General features: G+C 40.3%; 1 protein-coding gene across 1 annotated transcript in view; it reads left to right on the top strand.

The window, feature by feature from the left end:
- Positions 1 to 344: 344 nt before the first annotated feature.
- Amon (prohormone processing protease amontillado) overlaps positions 345 to 23,509 on the top strand; it is a 46,813-nt gene continuing 23,648 nt past the window's right edge. Inside the window, exons 1-4 of the mRNA XM_076309280.1 lie at positions 345 to 786; positions 15,337 to 15,441; positions 16,782 to 17,049; positions 19,831 to 19,868. Of these exons, the coding sequence (XP_076165395.1) occupies positions 379 to 786; positions 15,337 to 15,441; positions 16,782 to 17,049; positions 19,831 to 19,868 (819 nt within the window). The 5' untranslated portion in view covers positions 345 to 378. The remainder of the gene's footprint in view (positions 787 to 15,336; positions 15,442 to 16,781; positions 17,050 to 19,830; positions 19,869 to 23,509) is intronic.

Below are 23,509 nucleotides of genomic sequence, written 5' to 3'. Positions count from 1 at the left end.
TAACGCAGGTCGGACAACCCATCGCGCATGTTTAACGGACGAGCGCCATTGCTTTGGTACATTGTTCAATCAATACGCCGTCATGTGACGTCAGACCGAAGCGCATAGAGGCGTCATTGGTTCGCGCACCGAGCGAATTCTCGCAATCGGTAACACATTTGCTTTTGGCTACGCACGAATTCGCACGCATTGCACGCAGATAGTCTGCACACGCGACACTTCGATCGGTTTCCACGCGGCTAACGATCGCGCACCGCGCCGACGTGCTCATTGCGCGTGCCTGACGATTAGGGAGCAGTCCGTCTGCGCACCCTTGTTTCTGATTGGTGGAGTCCCTCGTTCGAGAAACGAAACGAAGCCAGTCGGCCAGCGACGAGCATGGGGAGAGCACGTGTCGTTTGCATTGGTGCGCGCGACTCGGCAGTCTCATACGTCGACTCGCACGATTTTACCACCACCACCGACTCCCTCGCCACCAGTGATACAGACGTCGTCACTACCACCACCGTGAAAAAGTCCTCATCCACCCCTACCGCGGAGGAGGCGGTTGACAGCACGAAATTCGCAGTACCCTCCCGTACATCGCGTACAGTGCCCGCGAATGCGAGACACGTCAACGTATATCGCCGGCCAGTTACAATGCTACTCGCGGTGCTCGTGTTCCTCTGCGCCGGCAGCAGTGCCGAAGTGTTCACAAACACGTTTCTTGTGAAGATGCGACAGCCCGCGGAAAGACACGTCGCCGATCGCGTGGCTGCTAGGAACGGATTCGTCAATCTTGGACCAGTAAGTTTCGAAACATTTTTGTAGCGACGTATGCTCTTTTTTTAACGATCGTTACCACCTGAAACGATAATAATTGAACGACATTTTTTCATAAGAAACGAAAGAGAAAAATATTATAAGAATTCACGCGACAGGGACTGCTTTCTTAGCGATAGCGTCGGTAAATGTATAGCGCCCGATCACGATACCGATGTGTACGTGTCGCAACCGCGCCAAGAAAAATTACATACCGGGGTTGAAACATTGTGACTTAAGGCGCGGATGGGGTGAATATACCGGAACGAAATCTGTCTTAGACGATCGATAAGATTTGATCGGAAAATATTACTCGTCTCGATGAGATATTTGATCAAGCGTTATTAGAATTTAATTAGACTACGTTATGTCCGAATTGAGTTTGGATTAGATTTCGAAACTTAAGATTGGATTAAGATTCTGCCACGGAAGTTAGATCAGACATTACATGGCCATTAGCTTTAGGTATTCTTGCATCTACCTTCAAACATCTTCGGTAGGTTTGCATCGGAATAAAAATTTCTGAATCATGTACACTTCGATCGAATGAAGTGGGGGGGGGGGGGGGGATGAACCTGGAACAAACGATTGGTTTTAGAGGGAAATCTTTGTCAGTTGTATTTATCCTTGCTTCATTTCACCGTTGATTTGTATCAACGTGAATTCGTTATCGGTTCATCGAATGAATGGTCGATATACAACCGCGGGATCAATGAGAGGCATTGATTTTGTTGTGGTTGTCACGAATACCCGCATTATCGCGGAAACGTGCTTCGTAACAGTTGGTTCTACGTTCAGACCACGTAGAATGTACTGTTAACGATAAGGTTAGAATCTTTTATTAACCTAAATCTCACGATTTAAGCTCACAATTTTTTAATTAATCCTAAGGTGAACTTGAGTCTCACTATGAAATTTTAACGATTTCGAGGAGTGGTCGGTTCATCTCCACCACAAATTTTCTAAAAAACAAAATTTTCCAAATTCTAAAAGAATTGGTCCTACCCTCAAGATACTTAGAACATACATCAACCATAAGTAATACTACTGTAATGCCATTACAATTTTGCAATCGACTCCAAAATGGATTTAAATTTTACGATTTTTTTTCGAAAGATTTCGAAAACTTACTTTACCTCCCTTACAAATTTTCCAAAAATCAAAACTTCCCAAATTCCGTTAATAAAGGTGAAAGATAAACTTTATTTCCCTCCCATTCAAATACGATGCCTGACCCCCGTGCTTTAAATTCACCCTGCGAAGTGGAAACATCCGTCCATGGTCAGACGACGTGACAGTGGAAACAGACACGATGTGGTCAGACGCCTACGTGGGCCATTGCGTTCGAAGTTTCCTCTCGCTGTTTTTTCGTCGATATCGTTCCCCCGTGGTGTCGCTTCTCCAACGTAAACAACTCGAAACGGTTTTTCACGAACTGTTCTAGAAACTATATGAGCTCGAAACGTTCGAATTCCGTTGCGTCGAACCGAATACTATACTTTCGTCAGAGATTCGTTCGCCGTTTCTCGAAACTTTTCTTATTTTGTTGCTTCTTTCGCGGAAAATTTCATTACGATTCGTTACTTCCTACTTCCCTCAAGGGTGCGGGGTAACACTCACCCAATCAGGATTCGAGTGCAGGTTGATTGCATCGTGTCGTTTAACGAGCTGCCAACAGTCACGGTTTCCAAGCTGCAACGATGGAGGAGAGTTTCAATAAGAACACGTCATAGAGGATAACTGGTAGCACGGTTAAATGGTTTAGAAGGTGGGTGGAATTGTGGCGATGGCTGGGAGAAATTTACGCGACGATAAGGAAACTCCTTTCACGAATCTCTACGTTTGCCAGAATTGTTCCCTGGAAGTCAATTTTTCACCGGTGTGCTATAGTAGAATGAAGTTATTCTCCGCAACGATGAACGCGTTAAACACGCTTCTCGGCGTTTTAGCGACAATTGAAACGCTCCTCGGTTTTTCCATTAAAGCGGGGCGCACTAAAGCGGGCCGAGAACGAGAGAAAAGGGTAAGAGGATCGCGTAGATATGGTGGAAATCTTCGTTCCTCCTTACCGAAATGTTTCTCGAGGGTGTAACTTCTGGCTGTGGATAGCTCGAGGAGGGGCCATCTCGTTGAATAAATTGCTCACGCTCGTTGTCAGTTGCTTTCTATTAACCCTTTGCGCTCGAGGATTCTTCCGTGACGAGGTACCAGTTGGACGAAATTTCTTGAAACAGAAATTACGAATAATTTATCGGGCATAAATGTTTCAACTCGATATCTTTTATGTAATTATACACGTTGAATCGAATTGCGATTTCTCATGGCCCTTACGGGGGAGTATTGTTTCTTTTTTTTATAAAGGTGCACGAGACATCTGTATTACGTTCAGAAACGTAAAATAGATTATATTGGGTTGTTCGGAAAGTCATTTCGTTTATTTTTTTTTTGGTGAAAATGTCAATTTAAGAATGTACTCAAAAAAATGTTATTAAGGGCACGTACGGTTTGTACGATCCAAAAAGTAAGCGTAATATAATATTGTAACACCCACATCGTTCAGGAATGTGAAGAAATTGTGCATATTTATAAATAGATAATGTTCCAAAGGCTGCAAAAAAATATTCCATTCCCGTTCGATGAAGACTGTAACCAGAATTGTTACCAAGTGTGTGCGATTCCTGTTCGGTAAACAGAGTCTGCTCAGAATGATAATCAAGGTGTGTAGTTTGCAGGATAAAAAAAAAAACCCAAGGATATTATACCGTAACACCCACATGGTTCGCAAACGCGAAAGAATCGTATTCGAATGAATATTCATCGAGAATGTTTATTCAAACAAACGCCCAAGCTACTGGCGCCGCATAACCAAGTCCTCGTGGAGCTTTTGCGTGTCGTCTTGTCGAACGTTTTAGGATAAAAGTCGTAACCGAGCAACACGACATGGAATTCGAGGAAAATCGACAAGGGCGATGAACACTGTCGGGGACAGTAGGGGTATGTGTGTTGCGTAGGGAAACAGTTCTCGCCTGTTGCGTACACTCTGTATTACTTCAATAGATACGTATTTATACGATCACTCGTCGATACGTCACCGCTCCTTTTTGCATTAGCTGTCGCGCTAATGCCACTTGTTACACATCCGTGTTCGTTCCGGAGTCTTGTAATTTCATAGGGCCCCGTCGTCTTGTCTGTTCATTTATCTTCAGTCCATTGTAGGATCCATTCGATGTTCCGGCACCCGCTCACGCAACGGAAAGGTTGTTCTAATAATAACGATGATCAAACGTTCCATTATACGGTCTATTGTAAAAGTCCCATTATCCCGATCCCGTGTTCTGTTCACCGACGAGGGTAAATCGTGGAATCGAGGGAAGTCGAGGAGAAATCGGTGAAAATATTCTACGATTTACGAACAACAGCCAAATGTGAACAGTAATCACGATGGAGAAGCGATTCCTGGCGATTTTCGGCCCGTTGGGTTATATATAAAGTCAATTGAGCGGAAAGACGAAGAGATTGGGAAAGCTCTGGCGGCGTAAAGAGAAAATTATAAGCGACGCACGGTGTGCTCGGAGGCTCAACGGTTTTTATTGCATGGGGATTTTTAGACACACGGGCGAATTTGCGCGAAAGGGGAGGTTTTCAACGATTGCGACGATATAGAGGGTGTGAGGCAATTGGTGGCTGTTTTATGGACGAAACCGAATGAAAAATATTGAATAGAGTTTTCTCGTAGGGGACTTAGTTTTCGAGAAACACGGCTTTCAGTATTTGTTGGCTACGCGTGTATTGTCGGGAGAAGGAAAAATCAGTTCTGGAGGAAATTGGTCATTTTATGTGAGAAGGTGAATAAAAAAAAAAATGTAGAAATGATTTTTTTCGCAGGAGGTCTTGATTTTCGCAGAGATACACATGTCTTCGGGTATACGTATGTATTTTAGGGAGAAAGGAAAATCAGTCCTGGAGGGAATTTGTCATTTTACGCACGAAAACGAATAAAAAATGTAGTGTACGATTTTTTCCTACGGGGCTTTGTTTTCGAGAAAAACGACTTTGAGTATTTATTGACTGTATATGTATTCTAGGGAGAAAAGAGAAATCAGTCAACAGGAATAACCAAGTCGTACTTCGTTGTTCGTTTCAGTCAGTCTTTATAAGGTCTCGAGAAAAGATTACTCGACAGTGTCCACATTCTACTTATTTATGGTATTTCATATCCCACAACGTTGGACTGATCTTTCCTTCTTCCTACAATACATCACTGTCTCGATAAGACGGATTTCCCTATTTATTCCTAATACTTCCGTCTATATTAACTCCATTCAATAATCGAGAACACCGTAAGAAACAGAATTCTCATTTTTTAAATAAATAGCTTATTAATTCAAATTTCTTTCTCCTTATAATAGACAATTAATTAATAAAATTCATACTCGACTTTTCCTCGACAAGATTCTATCTCATACTCTCCAACAGTACCTAAGTATCACCAATTATTGGATATGCTGTATCCAAATTAAATTGAATACAATTACACTAAAGTTAGACTCTACACTGTATACTCTCGTTAACTTCCCACGAGACTCTCGTTACACGACTTTCTTCGAAAAACTGATTCGTTCGACCTTGCGCACCCACGATCTCCCTACCTTTTCTAAAAATTCAACCGATCGTCTATCACTCTGTTATAAACACTTGTCGAACAATACCAGGTTCTTTAAAGGGATTGCAAAATATAATTCACCTTGATGGAATCGATTTTGTCCCGAATGCACTATTTACAATGCCAGGTGACGTTATTCCGTGTTATCACTGGGTTTCTCGGACTACCTCGCGCGATTAATCGTCCTGTGACGTACCTGTTGGATTATCAGTATGATCGATCGTCTCCACTGGCGACCGATTAGAACTGTCATTGTCGGTAACGACGGATTTTTATCGCGGCAACCGTAGAAACGAAGTTGTCGCGATCGAAGAACGCGGGAGGGAGACTTTCATCTCGTTAATTGATGGATCGTTGGGCAACGTTTCGCGAATCTTGTGAAAGAGACGTCGAAGAAAGAGGATGGATTTTCTCTGTAAACGTGTCAGGTTGGTTTACCCGCGAATAATAAAAAGATCAGTCGAGAGAAGCCGCGTGAAATAATCACGTTAAATAGGTCGATCGATTGGAATGTCGCGGTAAAGCTAGCAACCTTTCAGTTCGATGTTGGAAAACTTCGTTGAGACCAGGGTGAAGAAAATCGTACTTTTGTTTTTAATTCCTTGTTACGATTCCGCGGGACCCACGAAGTCGAGTCTCTATGCAAAAACGACGATTCTCGGTGTCTGACCACGAACGACTGAATCTACTTTTTCGCTCGATTTCGCGCGAAAACACTATAGATCTTTAGAACCTAGATATTTATGATTCAAGTATTACTATCCTTCGATAGGTTTTGTATTTCTCACGAATAATCGTACTTTAGTGTTTTTTTTCTTTTTATATAGAAAATAAAGTTAAAGCCTTTTGGTAGGTAAAGAGATCTTGTTTAGAACTTATTTAAATTTCTAAAAGTCTTGAAATTCGAGTTATAAGTATCTGAAAGACTTTCGTGTATTTGCCCCTATAATGTTACGTTTTCATAAACAGAACGACTGAATTTATTTAAACAAAGTCAAGACAAAGCCCGAAATCTGAAAATTTTAAACTCTAATTGTCGGTAGAAATTGTAAATCAATTTTCTAATTCGAAGTTTCGAAAGAAGAATTTTCTCTTCGTTCTACCATAAACGTGCTTTCAACAGTAAATCTTCGATCATGTGACATTCCGGCAGGACTAATTGTTTCCCTTTATTAACTGACAAGGTATATTAGTATACTTCAGGGGGCTTTGAGCGAGGAACGTGGTTTTTTATTAAACGACTACGCTTTGATCCTAGCCCAAGAGATCTGCAGCTTTCAGCGGGTAATTAAACGAGGGTATAGGAAAAAAATGTATTAAAAACGTATTAAATATTTCTCATTTAGCGTTAGGTTTACGGAAAAGAATTCCGTGTTTAATTTCATTTTTTTTATAGTATCCTTTTTCCGCTCGAGTCGTGAATTTCCCTGTGTTTCTCCGCTTTTAATTCATTATTGTTTTTTTCTTTCCGTTCCAAGAAGTCGAGAATCGTTAATTTTGTTCGCGGTTAATAATAGAAACGCGGAGGAGAAATTCGCGTTGAGTTTAATTCACGAACGTCGAAATGTTCCACGGTATTTAATTATGTTAGTTGTTGAAAGCCCGCATGGAGCGACGAGCAGCTACCGCGGGTCGATTTATTTTAATCATTCCACCGTTTGCACGCGTGTACTTTCTCGTTAAAGAGTAACAAAATTGTGTCATCGAGAAAAATCTACTCGATCAATTCTCGTTCGATGTCGCGGAGCAATAAATGTTTATTTCCTGGTTGCCGTGTTAATTAAATTACTCGCTAGAGTATAAAATATTATTATGTACGTACCGAGAATATGAATGAAATTTCAGCGTAGGTTTACAGAAGTAAAGAAAAGAGATTTTAGAAATGAAAGAATGTTGAGAACATTTTTGTTAATATTGTACACGAATGTACAAAAGACAATCAAGAGCGTTTAGAGAAACGAGGAAGAAAAGCTTTGCCCTTTCGAGATGAAACAATTTTCTTTTATATGTTTCCGAATATAAAAAAAGTTGTAAAATGTTTACAGAAACGAGGAAGAAAAAAATCATTTCTTCCGGAAAAAGAAGATTGCTCCACTGGAATTGCCTCGCTTAAATTTCAACGACTCGTCCCCATCATTCCCCCACTACTCGGTGTATCCAGTGTAATCTAATCTTATAAACAAAGGCAGTGAATAGATACAGCAAACTCTACATTTTTCACTTTGTCTTTACGATAATGGTGTCAATCTATCGGCGAGGTTCTCTCGATTAAAACGAGTCCAAACACGGCATAAATTGGACTGTTTTTACCACTACTCAAATTTTCAAAATGTGGAATATTTAAATTCATCGCGAAAAAAATTTCTCTCCTACATTCGTTATGTTTATTTTATTCCCTTCTAATAAATTCGTTACTTGATCTGCAACTAAATTTACCGAAACTGAAACTATCATTAGTATACATTAACGATAAAAAGAGTCATCGACAATTTTCCAAAGTGTAATATTCATAGAATATACTTTCGCGGATAGAGGGTTGCATAGACGAGCTAGGGTCGCCTGTGTGAAACAGTGTCACTTGAATGCGTTTATTACGGTTCCGTAGCTATGCATCGACTATGCAAAATTTTCTCCGCACTCTCCCTTTCGTATGCAAGTGACAGGAACGACGGAATTGCGCGGAAAGAAGGAATCGAGCTTGCACAGTGGTTGTTACTCGTGGCTCGTTGCGCAACGACGAGCTTTCATTCCGTTGCAAGTGCCTCGAATATTTCGGATCCCCTCGCTCCTCTCCCACTTACGTAATCTCAGCGTTCTCGTGTCGTTTCTAGGAATGACTTTCTCACGTTATCTGTGAACGACGCACGAAACTGATTCCGAGATCGAGAGACGACGAGAAGAAAAAAAGGAAGAAAGAGAGACAGGTCGTTCCAGCGAGTTTGCACGTTTCTTCAATCGTTGTTCGCGTGTTCTCTCCGATTTAAACAACAATTCGTGCGTCGCAGCGACGTCCGAGCGAAATTGATTCCACAAGCTACCAGTCCCATAATCGAGTTAGTCCCTGTGACTGGTTCTCGAGCTTTCGATTTTTCAAACCGCTTGGCTCCCCGTGTGCTTGCAACGTGTGTATGGCGTTGAAATGTCCCCGGTTTTTTGATAAATGACGGAGAAAGGTGGATCGAAACGAGTTGGATACGTGTGCCGAACGTAGTTCAAATTGTTGAAACTTTCAGGGTTTTGTACGGGTTTATATAAATGATGAATGGAGTGTCCAGAAGAACGGTGTATGTTGCAAATTGGTCTTTCGAAAAATTGATTTACGAGAGTATAAACGAGAAATGATTCGTACGTACAATTTTTTATTCCTGGTTAATAGATCACTTCTTCCATTATTGGATTATCATTTATTTTTCAAAGTGGAAGATATTTCGAAGAGATTCGGCGAGTCTGTGGGATGACCAGGTAGTTTTACTTACCATTGTTAGTTTGAGGGAAAAATTTCAAGCGAACGATCCTTTGAGAAGGTTGTACTTATTTGAAAAAGTATTATGATCGGTGAAACTTGAAAATATAGAAGGAAAAATTTACTTTTTTTTTTACTTAAAATTTAAGTACTTAATTGGAATTTCCTTTCGTAAAATAGAAAGAAAAGAAGACAGCAAGCGTACTTATCTAAGAGACGAATGTGATTTAGCAGATAAACTAAGTGTAGATGAGTTTGAAAATGAATGATTATTTAATACTCTCGAATAAGAAATATAAAAATTACATACAATTTTAGACTATTCTCTGCGAGTAAAATGCACAAGAAATAAATAAAAAAGACCATCCATTGTTAATTCCTTTTGTACTTGCAACAATACGACGAACAATCTCATCCTCCTCGTTCAGTACCAAAACTTCCCCTATCGTTACTTCTTCGTTATAATACCAGACTGTACGAAGCAACGAATAAACTCGTTTCGGTTCACCCCAAGTTGTACGATACACAATACCGGATAAATGTATGCTTTGTGTTATTCCGAATTATTTGACTGGAAATCGGTAAAATCACGTATAGAGGGAGATACGATAAACAAATAAATTGTCCCGGTAGATTTCAACCGAAACATATTTCGACAAAACACTGGATACGCATAATTTTCTTTTGAAAAAAATTTTTGTTTCTTTCGCTTTATATAAAACTCTCACTTCATTGACTTCAATCTGAAAATCTCTAGAATTTCTCGAAATTAAAACTCTTTCGAAATTTTATCGTTTCAAGGTTACCCTAGCCGATAGCCTTCCTATCTCTTTTTTTTGTGCACCGTGCACGTATTGTCGGACTCAACAAATTGCATTTACATGCAATCGCCGTGGCGAAGGGATAGGACAATAAACCTGCGCACTCGTGTTTATACGCGCGACACAAACCCTAACGCTGTGCTTGGTTGTTACGCACTCGGGCGCACGCTCGCTAATTGGATTACGTGACACGTGTAGCCCCGAGTCAAACTGGATTACTGGACTGCTAGTTCGCATTGGTGAAGGGGTGAGGTACGCTTTGAGGGGCAAAAGCGTATGGGGAGGGGAGCCAAAGGGCCGGGTTATCCGATTATTTTTGATCATTAAGTTTAATAGCGTTGAGTTGGAGGATTTCGTAGGTGGTCCAAGGGGCGTGGCTTGAGCGAAATGGAGCTCTCCGAGTTAATCTTCTATATAAATAAACTGCAATCTTGTCTGTTTGTTTGTTGCCGCCTCACAGTTCAACGGCGATCGTTGTTAAAAGTGGAAGCTTGAGTACAGAGTGACCCGTGTGAAGTATTACGAACTGATATCTTAGAAAGGAACCGTCGACTTTGTTTGGGAAAAAGTCCCCGTACCGTGATTTGTAGGGGGAAAAGGGGGGCCTCCTAGATTATTTTTAAACGGAAGATAACCCCTATCAGTCGTACATAATAAAAAAACAAAGTGGTCGACATAAATGTTCCTCGTTTTACTAAGAACAAATTTATATCATCGTCCACTTAAAAAATCTAGGGGATTCCCTTTTTCCCCTATTAGTTACCTCCCTTCTCGCGCACTGTAAGACTTCGTGACGCACTTAATTAAAAGAAAAATAATTTGTGTCCGAGAAAACAGCTTGTACCATTTCATACGAGTCACCCTGTACAATAATCCGACACTTGGCGAATGCAGAGTAAGACCGAAGTAGCGCTATGAAACGATGTGGACTGTTAAGTAATTGCAGACTTACGAAGATCAGTAAGATGCTTTTCCAACTCAACGGGAAATATTTGCAAGTGACACGGGATTGTGAAATCTGGAGGTGCTGGATCTGCAAGAGTTTTTTATTATTGTGCGAGGGTTATTCCTTGTGCAACTACCTTTTCTTTATTCACAGTTCATTTTCCGCGAGCGATAAATTAACGAAACAGTGTATCGAGCAGGGGGAATCGCTGACCCAAATAAATTTCATCGGGTATTAATGAAACAATGTGCTGACTATTTAACGCATATTGTTTCATCAAGAACGATGCATAATTAAACGACGAAAGGAGGCTGCGAACATTCACAGTGCCCATTTTCATCGTTTACGACGCTATTGCGTCCATCGTAAAAAAGTTTCATCGTCACTTAAACTTCAAAGATGTTTACGCGCGCATGAAAATTCGACTACGTGTACGTACCGCGGAAGAGCATGAACCATTTGTTTTTTTTTATTACGGTTTTACAGATATTCTTTCGAATAGCAAAGAAATTCTACCGACTTCTTCGAACGAACTTGAAAGCGGGGTTGAACTTGTTTCGATATTCCCCATCTGGTGTAGAATGCCGCTTCGGTGTCTCGTGGTTTCTTGATATTGATCAAAATTGTAAGTCGTGTTAATGATAGTCAAGGTTGGTAAATTAGTAAATAAATAAACACTAAATGAATTCTAACCATCGATGTACACTTTGCAAATACAGACGATATTTTATATTATTAGTTTTAAATCTTGAGGTTTGAAATTTTTTTCGAATTTAGGAATCTAGGTATCATTCACGAATGAATGACGTGGCAGTCAATCTGCTGAGGAGGAATATACATTCGCGTCGATAAACCTTGTGACGTTTGTGGTCTAGCGAACCTGTTAGAGCATTAGAGGAGCAATTATGTCGCGTATCGGTTTGTATTAGATTTCCTTGGTGCTGATTGATGCTTTGACATTGTAGACGGTCTTTGTCATACGTTACACTATGCGGATCACACGGTGTATACGTAGCTACTTGTAACGGATGCATGGATAAGCTTGAAGCTGGTATTAACCAATGTGGTATTCACTCTAAGTACCAATATCCTCCAAGTTTCGTACTAAATTGTTGATCTGAAATTAGGTTCCACCGTTACATAAGAATATTCTAACAAGAAACGTTACATTTTCTTGCATTTACCATGCATTTGCTATTATGGATCGCCAAGCAAGTTACCGATCAAATATTCATTGTATACATATAGCTTCAGGGTTAATTTGTACAACTTTGTTCAAGACTTTTGTACAGAGTGTTTAAAAAATTGGAGCTACATTTTATTTTTAAACAACTTGTAAAAGAATATTAAGTGTATTATTTATCGAAACTTACAAATTAAACAAAACGAAATTTTTTCCAACTTTCTTTCACGAATTATTAAATAAAATAACTATTATGTAATAAGTAATATGTACTGTCCGGAGGATTACGAATAGGTCATCAAAGGTCACGTTGAATTCTTCGATGTATAATTTCAGTAGGTCCCTCAGTTTCGGTTGCACTTCAGTCCTGGGTGTTCGTGAATTCTTCACGACCCATTTGTTCCTATAGCACTAGAGAAATAGAATAATGGAGGTTCGAATAATGGAGGCCCTGCCGTACATAAGAGCATTCTCATGTCGTGAGCGTTATCGTCGCTCCGGTAGAGGATTGAAAGTTTTTCGAGGGACCGCGTAATTATCGAACGAGCTTCCAATATGGCGTTGCAAGGTTTTTTCTTTTTTATTTCGGTTATAAACTCTCGCCTGGTTTATTAACGACAGCGAAAAAGGTGCGGAGAAGTTTATAGTTTCTTTATCAAGCTTTTCACACTCGAGTAGTTTTAATATTGCATCTTCGTCATTAAGATTATCTTCAAGAGCTAAGATCATGTTAGCTACCTTCATGTTAAATTACTATGCGTGGGAAGAATTCTTATTATTTTGTTCAAATTCTTGCATTTACCACTACGCAACACTTACTCGGAACATTTGAGTATACTTAAATTTTTCCAAACTTCGCATCACGTTTTTCATAACTGAACGATCATCTATGGCTACAATTCTGGATAAAATTCTTATACACTTGGACCTACAAGCCTGCCAAATTTCATTATAATCGGCAAGAATCAGTACTGACCCTCGTTGGTCGTGTGGTGGAGGGTAGGCGAGGCGAGGGTCCCCTGTTGGCCTTGTACCGCCCCTCTGGGCGTTTCTCCAACTCTGAACAGTATACTGCCTAGCACGTAACTTGTCAGAACTAGACAGTACGTCCCAGAGGCGGGGTGGCTGTCGATTGGGGGCTGGTATTCCACCAATCGGAAGTCTTCTCGCCTCTGTGACTCTCTGATACTCTTGAAAATTTAACAAGGGTCGAGAACAGAAGGAGGAGACATCATTGATTTCCGATTTCTCTATCTCTATAGATTTGACCACTTCGGTGTCTCACGAGGCTGTCGAACCGTATTGGCTGATCGATCGGTCACTCTAGATATCCCTGACAGTTCCATAAAGATGGAAAACGATTTCATGAGCGAACTGGTCGCGTTTCTTCGACGCAGTGACCGATCGTTCCACGGGGAATCGGTCCTGTTATACACTATCTGTCCACGAGGCGGGTAAATACCATCGGGGAATGGACGTGTATCGGCAATGGGATTTGGTAGCAGAGATATTACCAATCTCGTAATGAGATTTATCTCGGTGACGATCACGTGCCACCGTGCACAGATACTGCACGTGCGAGACTCCGCCCCCTTCAGTTTTATTCGTCTAAGTTCCCGGAATTCGGCGGAACTTCCTGGATATTCCCCACCCACTCCTTCTACCTAGCGCCAAAAAAGCGCATTCCAAACGAGAACCAACGGAAAAACGATCAGATCGTATTGAAAATAATTTTTAACCGGAAAGGAGTGATCTCACTATTTTCTCGTCGCAATGAGTAGATGAACTCGGTAAGAAGGAGGAGAGAGAGGGACGGGGTGAATTTAAAATCAATTTACCAAAGTTTTTCCTTTCTTCTCGGGGAGAGGATAGCGATAACGTTTTGCGATCGATTGTTTTTCAATTTCCGATAAACGAAGATGAAATTGCACGGTTAAAAAATTAGCCAATCGTTTCGCAAAGAACCAATTTGCAAAAACGAGTGGTACGCAGTGGTGGTGTAATCGGAGGGGCGAGAAAGTAGGTGAAGCCCTCTATAAACGAATTTAAATAATGTTTTAAAAGAGGAAAAAAAGAGCTAACGTTTCGAGAAACGAAGAGGAGAAATCTTTCCTCTCGAAATAAGAGAACATTGCCTTCCTCGACCATTTATGAAAGAATTTAGGCAATTTTATTTAGCTATTTACCCGAACGCACAATTTTGAAGAACGTTTAGAGAAATGAGGAAGAAATAATCTTGTCTCTTGAGAAGAAAAAGAAAGTTGCCTCACTTTTACGAACGAATTAAAGAATTCTTGTTAGGTATTTACCCGAATGTAAAAATGTTTCTGGTATATCTACTTTAATATAAATACTTTTTAAACGTTTACGAAAATGACGATGTCTATCCTTTCAAAATAATAGACCGTTGTTCTATTCTTTTACGAAAGAATTAAAAAATTATTTTTGTACATTTACTTGAACACAAAATTGAAAAAAAAAACGTTCACAGAAATGAATATCTTCCTTTAATGATAAAATAATGTCACTTGCTCTCCCAATTTGTAATTTCTGGTCGTTCCATTGGTGTTCTCCGACGAAGATCTTCCACGAACATTATATTCCAGTATTTTTCATCGTTATCTTTCTTCGTCGTAGTTCGGAACGAATTGATACGTGACAGGGGTAAATAACACGCGCGCGTTTAATCTGCCATCGAGTTCGATCGATTCCCTATCGCTTTAGCGAAGTTATTAATCGGATAACAGTCTGAACCATAATCGAGAGATAACTTTATCTGTCTGTAATTGGCTCGATTGGATTGACGAAACGATATCCCATACTCTCCGATCGTTAACTCACCTCCATATAATTCGATCGATTTTATTTACCTACGTCCCCGACGACTATAAATCCAAGATTTCTCGATGGGATGGTTCTTCCGATCGTGTACATCCGGTTGACGATCGATGGGGTTGTTTCTCGGAATAGATGGAAAAAATTAAGGGCTTCCAGACACTCTGAACACTTTACCTGTTCCCCTAAGAGGATCCAGATGGAGGGGGATAATGTGTTTGGTAAGACAGCGGATGTGCTTTCAGCCAATTTTCCTCGAAGCGTCTTCGCTTTCAGCCACTTTTCGAATTTCTAGCCGATCGATTTTGTTGTTGCTTCTCTGCCAATGCCTTGTAACAGCTTGCAGAAACTTTGGTATCGTTTGCTGGACACTTATGGGTAAATAATTCGATGAAAAATTCAGAGTTTAATATTAAACAACTTCGAAAAATAATTTTCAATGCAGAAGGAACTTAATGACAATTAAGGTTTCCAGTAAACCTTTGCGTCTGTAAATGGTAAATTTAAAATTCATTTCATACATTGTTAAAAGTACTTCTACATGTATAGACAAGTGTAACAATGGTTGTATGAAACTAGAGAAAGGAGCGATGAGTACAGATTGTTTTTCTTCCCTCTGTTAAGGTGCTGGGGAGTCAGACGGAATATCATTTCGTGCACAATGCTTTGCCACACGCGCGGAGCAAAAGGTCCGTGCCGCATATGAGAAGGTTGAAGGTCGATCCTTTGGTAAGTGACACCATCTCGTAGCTTCGTATGCGCGCGACGTGTTCCTATTTTTGTTCCTCTCTTTTTTTTATCATCTCTCCCTTCGTCCGTGAAACGATATTTTCTCGCCATGGTTTTCCACTTCATAAAATTTGGATACACACACACACACGCCGGAAGGTAAAACTACCATCTGCCCCATTTGAATCCCTCCTGTTAACGTGTCTTCTCTTCGCGTTCAAACGATTTATATTCCGTCACGTGTTCGCCATTTAAAGAGTCACGGGTGGATAAAACAGTCCGTGTCGTCATCGAGTCCGCGTGTTACACACCGAGAAAAACAATGTTTATTTCCGGGAAAACATTTCAAGGCAGCCTCGAATGAAATGAACGCTTCGTGGGGAGGGACAGAGGGGTTTGTTTAAAACTCGATTCAGGGACATACACGACACGAGCGTCGATATAAATGTAAATGAACACCCAATTTCCAAGCGGCGTCGAGATGGTAGTCGAACAAGGAACAAATTGTTCGCATAAGACGACGATCATTTAACGGCGTCGCGCGCAAAACCGTCGTCGATCCTTGTGAAAGAACGTCCGATTTCCATTACCACTCTTTGCATATTTACATCGCGCGAGGCGTTTCTTTTCACACGATAAAAAATTCATCGATCGTTCTTTGTCCCAATTTTTATTTTTCCATCAACTGTTTCTGAGTATTTTGAACTCATATTTTGCACGTTGCCTCGACAAAAGCGTGAAATCTGGTCGAGTAATTGCTCCGCAAAGTTCAAAGCGAAACGTGAGGTACAATGTACAGTACGCGAGCGAGAAGATTGCATATGGAGTACGATGAATCCTGTACATTCAGGGGCCGCAAGAAAATTACTTCAGTGACGCGAACTTCTCGCTTGCGTTTCGTATTTGTGTTTCGATTCGAGAAACGGTTATTTTGAAGATCGTTTTTTCGAGAAAAAAATAAAATGTAAGTCGAGTTTGGACCAGTTTTTGGGTTTTTTTATATTATATTTATTTTATTCGTATCGTACTGTAATCTTTGCTTGTTGGTTTGTATCGTCGTGTATTGTATTTGAACATTTTCTTTTATTACTCGCTTAACTTCTAGTTGCTTTTTGTAACAATCTTTACAGGATGTTTTAGAAAATTTTTATCGTACAATACGAATTATTGAAATTATTCTCCGTTATTCTTGCGTACATTTAGGTGTAACTTTGTTTGTAATTTCTGTATAAATAAAATAAAAGTTTTACGCAATGAAGAGTAAATTCATTTCGACTGGTGAAGAGGCAATGTTTTTTCGCTTTGCTGCCGTAGCAAGAGGATTCACTCGAATGTTTCAGGTGCACACCGCGGTGCAGCAGCCAGGCTTCAAGAGGGTGAAGAGGGGTTACAAGCCGTTGAGCGTGGATAATCTTGTGCCCCTTTACCAAATTAAAAATCCCGCGAATCCAGGCAACAAGGACCCGACGGACCCCTATTTTCAGTATCAGTGGTATCTGAAGAACACAGGACAAAATGGGGGAAAACCGAAGTTGGATTTGAACGTGGAGGCAGCTTGGGCCCAAGGTTTTACAGGGAAAAACGTGACCACAGCCATAATGGACGACGGTGAGATTTCTTTTTTAAAATGTTTAACCTTTAAATACATAATCTTTTTTAGATTATTCCACGCTTTATGTCACGTAGATATCAGCTGAGAAAAATTGTTACAAAAATGTAACAATAGATGAGAAACACATCGCATAGTTTTATTCGAATAAAATTAAAGAAAATAATTTTATTCCTTAAAATAACATCGGCTGGGGAAAGAATTAAAATTTGTAGAAAAATACGTCGTAGACGTTCGGTTGTGCAACTAAATGCATTTAAAAATTAGTTTAACTGGGGACAGGTAATATTTTAACTTTTTAGGCGAGCAAACCGGGGCTAAAATTAAACAATGGCGCCTGAATATACCATGTCGAGGTATTCGGAGGGGATGGGGTTAATTTATCGATTATTTCGGACGTTGTTTGGTAAACATTATCAACATTGGGTGACCGTTCCTTCAAAAAGTGCGGGGAAACACGCAACCATAATGGACGATTCGTGTCAGTTTTAAATGCTTCTACCTGCCGGATGAAATTTAATTATCGATGTCGTAAATCGAATTTATTGTTTAATTAATATGTCACGTTGCGGGAGTAAAAATGTCAGTGGGTAATTTTTACTTCGTCGCGATGTGAGCGTGGGTGGAAGTCGTTGCGAGGAAAACGTGACCGAGGCTATAATGGACGTTAAAGAGATTTTGTTTCAACGTACGAATTTCACTCTCGGTGTCGTTCGGATCTTGGTAACACACGTGTACAATTGCCCGAGATAGAAAACGGTGGAAAATTGAAAATTAATTTAAGAAGACGGACCATTGGTAAGCTTTAGAATAGAAGAATCCACAATTTTCTCGATTGTATGCAGAATCTCGCGTTCTCACGGTAGTTGCTACGTTATCCGTGGGTTGCATTTGTTAATGGACCATTTGACGGATTTAACAGCGGCAATTTTGCCGACGGCACCTCGAGATAACTCATTAAGAGAAAGCGCTTTAGCTTAGATTACGCGGCACGTGAACGTCGTATTCCTCAGGGTAGGTGCATTAATTGCACGCCGTGACGGGAAGATAATCACTTATGGATATTGCTCCGACATAATTTCATCAATTATCGTCGCCCTTTACTTTCCTTAATACTCGCGTGTTTCCCTGTTTCTATGCGAAGTCGTTCTCGAAAACACGGGGAAACGTAACATTGGTGTTTATTAAGAAAATAGGATGTAGGGGGATGTTGAGTATTGGTAGAACTATGAAAACTTAGACTTCGTCGAGCAAATGTTTATTCAACGAGAGAATTTTATTTCGTTTTTGAGTTACTTCTGAAAGAAAAAAAAAAAATACTTCTCTCTTTCTTTTCTCACTCAATATTGAATCATTCTCTCGATGAACCGAAAGTGTGAGAAATATGTCTCGGAAAAAGTGGTAAATATTGAAGGGGTCCTCTCCGTATCGAGTAATATTCGTGAGAAAATTATTTTGACACCATCGGTAATTCATGGGGTATTCCACCCTCTTGAGATAAAGTAGACACCCTGTATACAATTTTGGTACATTGAGGACATAGTACTGTTAATTACGAAGGACCCTATATGATAATCCAAATCGTGAAAGTTCTCAAAATTCCACCAAGTAGAGTTCAGTGGGCCTTATGAAGATTGTAGTCCCGACATTTTGCGAAAAATATTCTAATGTTGAAGCAGCCTGTATAATGAACGTTTAATTGCTTTATGTAGGCCAATCCTGATATAAATTATTCCCATCGATTATTGCCTTCGATGCGATGTAGTCACTTTGAAAGCGACCCGGTTTCTAATCAGATGCGACGTAAAATTCATATCCAGGCTTCGCGATGTAGCTGGATTAATTAACCGCGTACGTGGAACTTCGTTTCGTACACATATTAAACTGGTTTGGGTGAATGTCGATAATCAACAATCCATTGGATTAAAACCGACGTGACCGATCCAGTTCGGAGGTACATTAACAATTAACCGCTGATCTCCAGTCACGAGCGATATTCGTACATTTATTGGTAGCGTTACAGAGGTGACGTACCGTTTGCGGTGCCTCGCTTAATGTTCGAAATATCGGGATCGATTTCAACAATACCCGAGGCATGGAGAATTTTTTGTGGGAATTGGTTAAATTTAAATTTAAATGTGAAGAAGTCCATTCGATTTGATAAAATAATTATAAAGGTGGGGGATGACTCCAAGTCGTGAATCCAAGGGCATGTATGATCAATAACCGAGGTGTTACTGTATCTCGCTGTATCATTGGAGGAACAGGAAGAAAATGAACAATAATTCATAAACAATCACCCACTGTTCGTTAAGCCAGGGAATCATCAATAGAGATATAGTTCGTTATCTCTTTTGATGGACTATTATCGTTTGACAAACATCATGGTAATATCTCGTTATTGGTGACCGAAGTATGTCAAATTTAATTACGGATGAAATTTGTTGATCCTTTGGGTTGACAAATTATTTCATAATTTAGTAGCTTTGATCGTAAAATTAGTCACCGGTAGTTAATTGTCGGATCCGTGTACAGAGTTGATGGATTGTATAACTGCAGTGGCTGTACGAGTTCCACGACCGTGAGTATTAATTTCGTTTATCGTATCGAGAGTCGAAATGTACGAGGCGAAATTCGACACGTATTTCGAATCGTGGATAGAATTCCGAGCCAAGGTTTTGGGAATTTGCATCCCCGTTTCTCGTTGCACTAGATTCCCAGCCTCTATTACAATTTATGTAAATCCACGATGTTAACCTTGTTTTTCCATTCTGTTCCAGGCGTTGACTACATGCATCCGGATCTAAAGTACAACTACGTAAGTACGTCCATTGTTATGCGTCATCGCAGCTGCAGCTGCGCCATCGGTAAATCTTGCGAGCGCGCAACAATTGCCCCTTTTTCTGGTCTCCGCTGTTTCGTTGTAAATACCGGATGATTTAAAAACCATCACTCGCGATAAAGGACAAGTATCCAATAATATAAATCCACAAGTCAAACCCGACGGGGTAATACAAGAATTTGTTTTATTCCTATACGAATTGATCTCTGGACCGATGTGACTGGGAATTTCCAATCTTTTTTGCGAATATCTCTCCTAAATTCTTCGATTCCTTTTTATGGACTTACATTTTATTTAATACATTCTTTTGATACAGAGGGTGTCCCAAGCATCAGTCGATTTACTTTTTTTTCTCTAGAATCGTTAGCGTTAGAGATCGCGATTTTTCGCAATATGCCTGAATAATTCTCACCCGTTCTTTCATCGTGTACTTTTCATTATCTTCCATCTAAATAACATATGTCAAGTTTCAGATTAAACAGTTTCACGTTTTAAAAATAGCGCGAAATTTAAATTAACCGGTGATGATTGGAACACTCTGTACAATAATCGACCCAAGCAGGGAGGGGGGCAAATTCATTATTAGGAATGGAAGTTCCTGCTCGGAAAACAATTTTACGTTTCGGAAGATAAAATGGCTTGGGGGGGGGGGGGGAGTTCCCTTTGACGCATCATAGACGTCATCATTAAAGGCGTTCTGTTGTAGCTCAGTGACTTTCATAAAGGGTATTAACATAACAATGAATGCGTCTTGAAATTCAAATGGTGGTCGTAAACATGACCTTCTCACACCGAACGGACAACGATAATGCGTCGCGACGCCTCCACTTCGTCCCGAGAAGCTTCCTCGGCGGCGTCCACTCTGGCGACTTTGAGTCGGTGCATTAAACGTTAAACGAAATCAAGTCGAAGGAGTCGACGCACGCTGGGAAGTAAATCGATGAAAAAATGGCGGACGCACCGAACAATTCTAATAAACAATATCACAACGAATGCTTAATTTTAATTCCTGGACGGTCGAGACGCGAGAATATACAGTTTCGATAAAAATTTAGATAACGAAATTGCATTGAATAGCACCAAGAACCTTGGCATTGCCAATTAAATTAAAGATAATGTTTACAAATAACGTAGTCGCTAATCTTAACAATGTATCTATTCGTAAGAATCTCGAACAATTCCTAAGATTAATTTACACGACACTGTAGCTGCAATATTTCCTCTCGGATCACTTTGTACCTCATTGCTACGATTGGGACCAGCTGCGAGCTCTTAACGAGGAGCACACAATTTCCACCGTTAATAAAATGACAATTTGTACCACGCGACGGGAGTCAGTCCGCTTAAAGAGGAATTCTCGTCTATCCGATTCCGGTCACGTATCGTTCCCCGGTATCCTGAGATCATTTACACGTTAAATGCCATTCAGTGTCCCCGGCGAGCACAAATAATCGAGCTTTTAACGAATTAAAACGACTCGCGGATCAAAAGCGAGGACTAATAAATTTTTTTTTCTCTTTTATCGTCAATATTGACAAGAACAGGGGCAACTCGGATGAAAGCACGAACCACAAATGTTCGAATCACATTATTTCGCAACAAAGATGGACACTCGACCTATTTTCAGACTGCGCGCGCGTTATTGAATCGAATATTCGCTCAAAGGATTGCGCGAGCGAAAATATTATATCACGTGTTTCGTCGACGAATACCGGGGAGCGTAAAAGTAATGGAAAAATAAAGTTACGCCGGTCGTGTTTCATATTTTCTTTTCTCGTTCGTTCAAAGCAACAAAGACGAGACTGGTAGAACAGTGAGAGTCATGTGTCGCGGAAACTCGTAATCAACTTTGCAGACAAGGGGACAATACGAGAATCTCGGAGTTCTCGTGAAAGAACGTAAGAGGGAGGGTGATAGGGGTTGGAAGTTCGCGGATGAAAAAACTCACGGGAGACTAATTAATTTGTACCCCGTTTGCGTTCACTAAGGATAAATCAAGAGACAGACGAAGAACCGTAAAGAGAGACGTCGTCGAATTTCCACGGGGGTGTTCTTCGTTAACGAAGCAAAATTAGGTCGAGTTTCACGGAAAATCGTTCAAGAAATTGTCGAGGGTTTGGCCGTCGAGACAACGCTTATCAATTAGTCAGAATTGAGACGATAAAAACGAAAAGGCGCAGATAGTCCCGGTGGGAGTGAATTTCGAAAAGATAAAGAGCAATTGTAGACTTCCGGCCGTGGATTCGAAGAAGTTGATATTGTAGAATCTTCGCAGAGTATAAGTTATGTCGCTGCTGGTGGATCCCGTTGCCAATTAATTAACGAACACAAGAAGTTCAGGTATCCTAGGCGGGAGTATTAATTGTTACTTTGTTGTTGCTTTGTTAATATTTTATGGGAGAGAAATTTTCTCAATTAGGGGGTAAGTCTCAGGGATGCGAAAGAATTACTCGCGAAACATTATTGCATCGTGATTATAACGAGGTTAGATCGGTAACAGCATGTGGGTGTATTTCAACTTTGCATCGAGCGTTTATTTATTTTTACTTCTCGTTTATTTATTTCTTCACTCAATATTATATTTTTTAATATGTACGACCTTGGTGCAACGAAAAGCAAGGTTTAATCTTTATTATAACGAGATATGTATATATATACACGATGACCAATAATAGGGGACAGTAGCTGATTCTTCGTGTAAAACTGAAAAAATGTAGAATATAATTTTTTCATTCGAGGCCTTATTCTGGAGAAAATCGATCTTGAAGACGTTTGGAGTACGGGTACAATTAAGGACGACTTGGTTGGCGCGTCTGACCAATGCTCGTTATTTCTACTCGTATTTCTAAACGTCGACTATGGTAAAATACCGTACAACTTGTTTCGACTGCTCTTAATTAACTTGAAAACTCCACTGTAAGTAGAAATAGCGAACAATGGTCAGACACTTCGGTCATGTGCCCTGCACGGTGCACGATCTTGGCGAGGGACTTTCTCGGAAACGAAGCATCGTGAAAAAAACGTTACTTCACATTTTTTATTCAGTTTTACACGAACAATCAATCCCTCTTCGGTTTAATTACGATTACAGTCCACCGCGTCTACATCTCGCCATAATAGAGATTAAAACCTGTTCTTGATTGCACTAAGGTTGTAAATACTAAAAATAATCATTCCAACTGTCTCCAGCTTGTACATTCTAAAGAGAACCATCTCAAAGGAATCTCTACGATTAGGAGAGACTGCAAGAATCCTTGAAAAAAGATCAAAGATCCGACATCTCGTACAGTTCGAAGTTCACCTTGTTCCCAGTCTTTTATTCGTCGAAACAGCGGAGCGTTCTATCTTAACAACCATCATTCCCTCTTTAGTTCCTGACGTACCGGATGATCGTGGACTATTCGCGTTGGAAGGAAACGAGCCTCCGTCAGTTTCAGCAGTGGCATTGTCTCTCGAACAGAGAAGAGTTCCCTCCCACAAGGAAACGATCGCGATAGCGAGAAAGTATTGGTATTGTTGGAAACCTTGGATAATAACAAAATAATACGCAACGCGAGAAAACAAGCGAAAAGGACGATTCCATTTGTGCCGTTGGTAATTTGCACAACATTTTTTTA

This window comes from Ptiloglossa arizonensis, chromosome 4, assembly GCF_051014685.1.
Source record: "Ptiloglossa arizonensis isolate GNS036 chromosome 4, iyPtiAriz1_principal, whole genome shotgun sequence".
NCBI lineage: Eukaryota > Metazoa > Arthropoda > Insecta > Hymenoptera > Colletidae > Ptiloglossa > Ptiloglossa arizonensis.
Note: the sequence above shows the minus strand (reverse complement) of the source record. Positions and strands in the feature narration are given on the sequence as shown.